Below are 10,000 nucleotides of genomic sequence, written 5' to 3'. Positions count from 1 at the left end.
AAGAATACTGGTGATGATGGGTGATCTCTCTCTCTCTCTTTCTCTCTCTCTCTCTTTCTCTCTCTCTCTCTCTCTCTCTCTCTCTCTCTCTCTCTCTCTCTCTCTCTCTCTCTCTCTCTTGACACACTTGAAGCAGCAGTGTTGAGGAAACGACGACGACGAGGAGGAAGAGAAGGAGAAGGAGGAGGGGGGAGGAGGAGGGGGAGGAGGAGGAGGAGGAGGAGGAGGAGGAGGAGGAGGAGGAGGAGGAGGAGGAGGAGGAGGAGGAGGAGGAGGCGTGGCTGGTGGCTGAGGAAAGTAATGAGGGAGGAGAAGGATGAAGAGAAAGATAAGGGGAAACTCGGTGAGGGAAGACAAGAAAGGAGAGAGATATAGTATAGAGGAAGAAGGAAGGAAAAAAGGAAAGGAGGAGGAAAGTTAGAAACGGGGGGAAATAGTGAATAGTGAGGATTTAGTGAGCTTTTGTTTTATTAATTTTTGGCTCATCACCACCATTATCACTATTACTGGTAACATGCTTGCTAACACCACCACCACCACCACCACCACAACCACCACCACCACTACCACTCATCATTATCACCATGACTATCGTCGCTATCATCATCATCATCATCATCATCATCATCGTCATCATCATCCCGCGTCTCATTAATTAAACCCCAGTCACTTTCTCTTTCTCCTCGCACGAATTCATTATCAATCCTAGTCATACTATTACCGTCCTCTCTCTCTCTCTCTCTCTCTCTCTCTCTCTCTCTCTCTCTCTCTCTCTCTCTCTCTCTCTCTCTCTCTCTCTCTCTCTCTCTCATACATTATCACCTGAAACACTTCATCTATGCACTCTCCTGTCTTTCTCCACATGTCTTCCACCTCCTTCTTCCACACACACACACACACACACACACACACACACACACACACACACACACACACACACACACACACACACACACACACACACACACACACACACACACACACACACAAATACACACACGCACACACACACAAGTACACAAACACACACGCACACACACACAAGTACACACACACACACACACACACACACACACACACACACACACACACACACACACACACACACACACACACACACACACACACACACACACACCATCCCGCCCACTAAGACCTGTTGACATATGGCTTACGACGCCGCCGCCCGCCCTACGCCGCCCACCCTAACGCCACGACGCCCCCGACAGTGTAATTTTCCCCGCCTGGCTGCCTCATGAAGTCCCTCCCGCTCCCAGATGAAGACGTTACACAATCGTTCCGAGGAGCCAGTGAGGCAGAAGAGGCGGCGAGGGCGACGGACGGATGGGAGTGCTGCCGGGGGGAGTAATTAGGACGAGTCAGTTAATTAGGTTAAGGAGGGAAGGAAGGCTGGCGGGCAGACCAGACCGGCTCCCGCGGCGGGCTGGAGGAGGGCTGCTGGCTGGCTGGTTGACCCGGAGTCGTCTGCCCGGACAGATCTTCCTCCCCCACCCCGAGCGGCGATGTCATTAATTTGAGTCATGGCGTTAATTTTGTATCAGTGTCGAGGAAGTTGTGCGAGTGAGTCCTGTGTCCTCCAGCTGGAGAGGCGGCAGGCGGTGGGCGGCGGTGTGGCAACCTCTGATGGACCCAGTTTATCACGGCCATGGAGACCAGCCACTTCATTTAGGGACAAATATGTCAGCTGAAATGTCAAACGTCGGCCACAAAACAATGTACTTTGTAACTCAATACACAGCTATTTGCATTCCAGAGTGCGAGCGTGGCCAGTTGGTGGGTGAGGCGAGAAGCGGCGGCGACAAGCGGGTTCCGCCTACCGCCGCCTCACTTAGGAACCCTCCCAGACCCGCCCTGCCTTCCCTCCATTGGCCGCCACAATGACCTTCAACCAATGGGGAGGCAACTGGTAGTGAGGGGCGGGGGAGGTGGGCTGGTATGGACCAATAGGAGCGAGGACGCGGGTGTGACAGCTGTGCTGCGCCAAGCTCCGCCCCACGTCACGGCCGCTCTCACTACCTCAGAAAGACTCCATTACTGCCGCGAGAGGCGCGCCACCAACACGGAGAGGAACCCTGCTCGAGGACTCGCTCCGCCGCGCGTCAAGCATGTCCACGGCAGCAGCTGTGTAGTGTTGTGGCAGTGACTGGCAGTGTTGTGACTAGGCTGAGTGTGTAACACACAGACAGCATGGTGCTTGGACTTGCGGCGAACGTAAGTGCTTCCTCAGGGAGCAACGTTGGGGGATCTGGTGGTCCCGTGGTGCCCACTCCGATCGTCGCGCTGCCCTCCCTCTCCTTCACCGCCACTCAAGTGGCCGCCGTCTGCGAGACTCTGGAGGAGAACGGAGACATGGAACGTCTTGGTAGATTTCTGTGGTCCCTCCCCGTGGCTCACCCACACCTGCAGGATCTGAATAAGCAAGAAGCAGTTTTACGCGCAAGAGCTCTCGTCTCCTTCCACGTAGGAAACTTCCGGGAATTATACGCCATACTTGAATCTCACAGATTTTCCAAGCCGTCGCACGCGCGGCTACAGGCGCTGTGGCTGGAGGCGCACTACCAGGAGGCGGAGCGGCTCCGCGGCCGGCCGCTGGGACCTGTCGACAAGTACCGAGTTCGTAAGAAGTTCCCTTTCCCGAGGACAATCTGGGACGGGGAGCAGAAGACTCACTGCTTCAAGGAGCGAACCAGGTCTCTCCTAAGGGAGTGGTATCTACAGGACCCGTACCCCAACCCCAGCAAAAAGAGAGAACTGGCCTCTGCCACCGGCCTCACCCCAACACAGGTCGGCAACTGGTTCAAGAACCGTCGTCAGCGGGATAGAGCGGCCGCCGCCAAGAACAGGTAAGCCATGTTAAAGTATTAACAGCATAATAAGTTCCCCATTGCAATTACTCATGTCAGTGTGGCCAGTGTTGCAAAGTCCTTCCCTGACTCAATCTGTGTCGGTGGTCGGTGCTGATCGCCTGACCGAAACCCCTCACTCACCAACACAACACTTAAGAGGCTCCGCGGTAAATTAATTTTCCGCCGTGACCACAAATTATTGCCGTGGCAAGGGTGGCTCGCGCCTGGCGATTAGCGGCCCTAACGAGCCTCGCAGCCCCGGGCAGGTCACCCAAAACTCACACCGAGGGACTCCAACTCGCCTGTAATCGATACCTTCCCTGAGCACGTGAGTGAGGTGACCCGCTCGCCGCCTGACCACACTGGACTCTTGTGTCTTAGCGCCTCCATCATCATCGCTCTTCACTCCATACCAGTGTTACTATTACCTTAGTATGTTATTTCTGTTCATCCTCGTCTTAAGAAGTCATCAGCTGCTTGACTGTCGGTGCCTCAGCCTGCCAATCCTCCTGTCGTGGCCGCGCGTCGGTGCGGCGGATGAGCGTTCCGCGGCGAGAATAAAATTAATAGGTTCCGCCACGCTTCAGAATTTTATGTCTCAGTTAAAAAGTATACTATCCTTCTAAATCTATGTTAAGAAAAAAAAAGTAAAGAATCAAGTAATCCTCTCTTGGACTACATGTCGCAGCAAGAGCCCAGAACAGCACCGCGGCCCTCACCCACACGCCGCCGTGCAGCCACATCACCGCCGCCGCTGACGCTGTCCCAGCGCCGATTTACCTTCCACAAAATAATTTCGTCCATAAGCATATTTTTCCCTTCATTGCTGTTGCTGCCTCCTTCCGGAGAACAAGTGTCCGAGGCTCCCCAGCTCAGCCTACCTTGTACGCGGCCTTCCCTCCGTCCTTCCCTGGGTCCAGGCGATATTGTCATAATTGTTTTAAGGGAAACGAGCCATACATTGTTATGCTTCCCATTGTTTTAATTAAATTGTTAAAAACTAGTGAAAATTGGGCGATAGTGAGTTTTGCGACTATAAAAATATAATTAAAAGTCTTGTGAAAAAAATATACAGTATTAATAATAATGAGTTGCATAATCTATTTATTACAATTAAATCTGAGAGATTTTAACAAACGAAAAATAACATAACCTGACAAACCCCGCCGGCTGCTCCTCACTTCATCTGCCCACCTCACACCACCTCACACCATCTCACACCACCTCACACCACCTCACCTCACCTCACTGACCTGACCAAGGGTGGGCGAGTAAAGACGAGACAAACCACACCCAGGATATACAGGATGCTGACAACACACACACATCAGCACCTTTCATTAGCGGACGCCTTTATCTCGCTGCGTGATGAAACTATAAACATCCCGCGAGTGGCCGCTTATGTCAATTTCCAGCTTCCGGCGCCACACTATTAACATACTATTAATAATTATTGGGAGTTTTATTACTGAAAATAAAAGTTACTCGTGTTTTACTGACCATGAGTAATACCGCGTGTGTGTGTGTGTGTGTGTTTTTTTTTCTTGAGCACTGCGAATCATGGTGTTATCGGCATGCTCTCCGTAACAGCCGCAGAGGGAACGACACCCAGGCAGGCAGGCAGGCAGACGTGGTATTGCCTGAGGGCGGCCTTGTGGGTGGTGGGCGGGTGGAGGAGCAGGAGGAGGGACGCAGGTATTACATTGAAACTTTATTACTCCGCGGGTTATTACTGGATACTTAAATATTTTGCCAATAAAACATAAATAACACGGTAGTTCCCCTCGGGCGGGCAGGGGAGGGCCCGGCAAAACAGATACTTTTCCGGGAGGAGGCGGCGGTGTTCTGGCAGGATTGTCCTTTCACATTAGGTGGTACGGGCGCCTGCCTCCTGCAGAAGGGTGGCTTGGTGTGACTGAGGGCAATGTACCTCGCCTATCGCAACCTGTTCACACCTGCATGGCATTTTACTAAGTATGTTGTATGTTCCCTGCCAGTATTAGCTTGCCCGTCGCTGCGTGCCCTGCTCTACCCAACACACGCGGCCTGGCGCCACTCAATAGTCCGTTTAAAATTAAGTACCTCGTAATCAACGGCGCTGTTACATAGAGTAAAATTGTTTCTATAGTAAGAAAAAGGATTTCTCTATGTTGGTTTCCTTGTAGTGAGTGTGTGTGTGTGTAATTTATTTATATATCTCCCGTGTAATTTCGATCTAGGTGAAAAATTCTAAACTTAACTGTTCCTGCTAATCCCGACGATAAGATATTTAATTGTTTGATAATTATTTCGTTAGCTTCATCCTCTTCATTCAAACACTTTCTCCACCGAGCCGTTGTCTTCTCTGCGGCTCAGGCTTTTGCTTCATATATTATACGATATCGTAGTAACTTTCCTCTATAAGAATACAAAATACTATAACTAATAATCATTTGATGGTACATTCAAGCATGAGAGAGAGAGAGAGAGAGAGAGAGAGAGAGAGAGAGAGAGAGAGAGAGAGAGAGAGAGAGAGAGAGAGAGAGAGAGAGAACCTTAGCGTCCGGTAATATAATAAAGAAGCAATTCAACAAGTGAGCGGTATCCATCTCATTTTTTTTTCCCAGCTGAATATATATGAAATTAATTTTCATTCTAATTTTTCATCTTCTCCAATTTTGGTGTGAGTAATTTCAGTTTGGACAAGTCGGCATAAACAGCGTGTAATTGTGGCGTCCCCCCGGCTGTGTGGCGGCGCCTCGAGGCGCACAGCTGATGCTTCGATCTGATATACTGCCGCTGACGTATATTTTGTATTTTTATTAACGTCTTTCTGTTAAACGTTGGGCTAAAGCAGATATGGGAGTGATGTGGCTTTCTTGATGCCCTTTAGGCTGCCGCTGCTGCGCGATGTGGGCGACATTTCTGTGTACTAATATCTCAGAATGAGTAAGTAACAGAAAATATACATTAACTGTAGAAACAGAAGTAGCCGTAGTATGATGGATTTTAAATACTAAATGTAATGTAAAGTTACATTGGTGGCCAAGCAAGATAATTCAAGTTTCCCTCAACCGAGGGTGAACATTTTCTATTACCCACACACACCTGTCTTTCACCACCCTCGTTAATTACCCTCATCGGCAATACCTGCGGCGGCTCTCCATGGGGACACTCGCGACACCTCACGCCGCGGGGACGCTGAGTTATGGCCGCTGCCCGCAGGCGCCCGTCCTTCCTTTTACGGCCAGTGATTTTTATCCGTAAGCCGCCCATCCGCGGGTCGGATAAGAAAGTAAGTAACCTGCCTAATGACGTGTGCTGAGGCGGGGAGGGAGACGGAATAGTAGACACTGAGGGAACCACTTGTGTGTTGGGCAAATATGGGAGGGAGAAAGAAAACGAAAACTACCTTGCCAGAAAAGTAACTGAAAAAAAAAACACAGGACATTAAATAATCACAAGAAAATTTACCGGGGCATCGAAAAAGAAAAAAAAAAAAAGGAAGCAATTGAGAGTTTGAAAGAAGATGGGATAGTGGGTTAAGGCGGGGGCGAGAGAGGGTGGAGGACGAGAGGCTGAAGGAGTTATTACATCATTGGCGTCCTGAGTTATTACAGGTGAAGGTGGTGTTTATCCGGCAGGTGGCGCCGTCATTAGCGTCCCCCCCCGGGGTCGCTGACACCCCCTTGGCCACCTGAAAGCGGGTCTTCGTGTTTACAGTCTTATTTATGAGCGGCGGAAGGGGAGAGGTGAGGGTGCACTTGAGGGGCTGAGGGAAGCCTGAGGGTGACGCGCGAGGCGTCAAGTAATGGTTAGTCTCCCGCCGAGGTGACCTGATGCCTCACGTCTCCCCGCGACGTGGAATATTAGCACGACTTGTAGAAGATTGCGCCGGGATGTGTCCTCGTCATAAACTGGTGTTGCTCATGTAGTTATTGTTATTGTTGTTATTATTATTGTTATTGCTATTGTTGTTATTACTGTTATTGTTATTATTACTGTTATTATTATTATTATTATTATTATTATTATTATTATTATTATTATTATTATCATCATCATCATCATCATCATCATCATCATCATCATCATTAGCATCATCGTCACTATGGTTATTATATTTTCATTAACTCCTTCATTACTAATTATATCATAACTCTCATCAACATTACTCTCGCGTTCATTGCTTAAGTCCTGCACTGCGTCCTTCAGAGGGCGTGCCTTCCAAAGCAGGCTCATAAAGTGATAGTGCTACAGGCAGAGATTCTTGTCCACCGCCATACCGCTGCCTCCACAACCATATGAGTCGTCACCAGCACCACACAGCGTCATCACCAACGCCACACATCATCACCACCTCTTTCACAGCCACTCTGCCTCACTAGACCGCCACACTGTGCCACCACCACACAAATGGCGTGATCGTCACCGCTGCTGCCTGAACACTTAATAGCAGCGGAAAGCTGTGAATTGATTACAGTAGTTTCTATTGACAACACTAGTGTGTTACCCCCACGATGCCCAACGTCATGGCAGCAGCAGCAGCAACGACAAGACAGCAGTGGCGGGACTGTCGCCTCGCCGCCGCCACGCCCAGTCACCAACTCGTTCACAGATCTACTGGAGAGGCGTGAAATCTGGGCTTAAATTATCTACACAAGATCGACTGCACGGGGATTTTGTTTTATTCTTTACTGCACTTTTTGACCGGACGAGCGGCGCACCGGCGGCCGCCCCCGTCACCCCGTCACCCCGCACGGCCCCGCCGGTGATGCTGTTAGCCACACGCGGGTGCAGGCAGGATCGATGGGACAAGTGAGGCTGTTGGGTGTTAGCGGGTCCCTCTGTGTGTGTGTGTGTGTGTGTGTGTGTGTGTGTGTGTGTGTGTGTGTGTGTGTGTGTGTGTGTGTGTGTGCGGGAGCGTGTTTTCATAAATCTTATCGTGAGCAGTTCCTGGTGACATATTACAAAAATATGGTACGAGTCATTACAAACACATGTGCATCATATTGCCTGGCTTACATTATGATAATACTGGGCAGAGATGCACAGTGTACTCACCGCACAGGGGAAGGCGTCTCTCGCTGTCATAGCTCACCTGAAACATGCCAAACAATGCTATCAGGAGAGGGGCGTGACATCGTTCACTCACATTTATACTAAGTTATAAGAAAATATCATGAGAATATAAGAGTTGCAAATAGGTTGGTGCGTTAGTGGAAACCTTCATACTGTTCGTTATTGACTCGGAAAAAAAAAAAAAACGCAGTGTGTATCCATAAATTATCTTCATATTTACCTATATAGCTACATTTATCTATATGTATCTATCTCTTTCATTCCTTCTATCTATTTGCTTTTACAAATCTCTCTATACTCTTTCCTAGTTATTTATCAAGAGAGAGAGAGAGAGAGAGAGAGAGAGAGAGAGAGAGAGAGAGAGAGAGAGAGAGAGAGAGAGAGAGAGAGAGAGACATACACGTACAATATACACACATTATTTTGTGTGCCGCTATTGAACACGCGTGCTAGCAAGTGCGGGCCCTTGGGTAGCAGTGGTGCATGTCACACAGAGAGGCACGGAGGCTGAGGCTCCACCACGGCGGGCGGCACTCAATGAGGTTGGCTACACGGGATCGATCACGCCACACTAATATTTGTTGTTGACGGTACAGGCTGCGACAGGTGGCTCTTCACACACATACACACACACACACACAATCATCAATCTCTCGGTCATAGCAGCTGTGAGGCAGCAAGACACCTGCTTCGAAAGTGTGCATGACACGAAAGAAATGATAAACAGAGAGAGATATGTAACATACAGGACACACACAAACAAACAAACAAACAATACATAAACCATGCAAATGAAAATACCGCACTCACACACTTACACACTCACATCCTCTCTTGCCCCGTTTCAGTAAATAGTGCAGCCGGAGTATTATGTTCTCCGTGTTGACAGAGCTTCGCCTCCACTCCAACCACTGATACCAAATGAAAAATTGAGCCAAACTTTCACTGGCTTTTAAAATTTGTTTCGACACCACTTTTAGAACAACAATATTAATAAGATGAAACATGATTCACCGTCACTCAGTTTGCCGTGTGTGTGTGTGTGTGTGTACAAACCCTACGGTATTTATGCGTAATGTTCCATTCACTTCCTAATCTTTCTATTCACAGCCAATTCATAAGTTTACATGTCTTTCCCTCTACTCTGGAATCGCTTTGCTCTATCTGTTCCATCATTACTTCCCGTTTTCCTTGCGTAAGATGAAAGTACGCAATGCACATTTTTTTTCAGTCTCCCTTTTCATCAATATCGATCAACTCAGGGAAAATCAATGAGTAGCGTTTTCTGTTTCATTGGCTTTGTGTACTCGTCGAATTCTTTGCTTTGAGGGATAACTACATCAAAAGAAAACGTTGTGTTGATCATTAATGCTTTCTTTTTTTTTGCCATTTTTTTTTTTTTTCTTATCGGGCAGTTGCGTGGGTTGGTCAGAGTACCTGCTATTAGGATTACACTTCAGCCCTGGTCTTACTTACTACAGTGTTTGGGAATAAAATGCTAAAAGTCATGTGCACAATTTTGAAATAAGAAAAAAAAAATGGTTTTGAAAATTCTATGTAGAACTGTGTGTGTGTGTGTGTGTGTGTGTGTGTGTGTGTGTGTGTGTGTGTGTGTGTGTATCTCGTATGTGACATGTCTTTTTCTTCTGTGTTTTTTTTTCTTTTTTTCTCATGTAACAGGACAAAACAGAAGTGTCTTGATTCTTCACGACTGCCATGACTGAGAGATTGGAAATTACGTGTGTGTGTATGTGTGTGTAATAATGATAATAATAATAATAGTAATAACAATAATAATAATAAACGGTTTATTATTACGGCAGTTTACAAACTGAAAATGTACAGAGGTGGTGGGGAAATACTTAACATTAATCCTAAAGCTAAGTCTAATCTAGAAAAGTAAGATACTATTTATTGATGGCTCGCACCACCGTGGGAATCGCGCTGAGTCTGTACCGGTTCGTACGCGGCGCCTTTAGGGGCGTTATTTGGTTATGGTGTCATGGTGTCTTGTGGCACGGACCAGGCAAGGCGCGTCAGGCGGCAGCATGTGTCGGAGGCGTGGATGACGT

The 10,000-nt window shown here is 48.1% G+C and overlaps 1 protein-coding gene across 1 annotated transcript in view; it reads left to right on the top strand.

The window, feature by feature from the left end:
• The first annotated feature begins 2,056 nt into the window (after window positions 1-2,056).
• LOC135100473 (homeobox protein SIX6-like) overlaps window positions 2,057-10,000 on the top strand; it is a 19,980-nt gene continuing 12,036 nt past the window's right edge. The window contains exon 1 of the mRNA XM_064003414.1: window positions 2,057-2,864. Coding sequence (XP_063859484.1) covers window positions 2,209-2,864 — 656 coding nt within the window. The 5' untranslated portion in view covers window positions 2,057-2,208. The remainder of the gene's footprint in view (window positions 2,865-10,000) is intronic.

The sequence above is a fragment of the Scylla paramamosain genome, chromosome 5 (genome assembly GCF_035594125.1).
Source record: "Scylla paramamosain isolate STU-SP2022 chromosome 5, ASM3559412v1, whole genome shotgun sequence".
Classification (NCBI taxonomy): Eukaryota; Metazoa; Arthropoda; class Malacostraca; order Decapoda; family Portunidae; genus Scylla; species Scylla paramamosain.
This window is presented reverse-complemented; position numbering and strand designations above follow the sequence as displayed.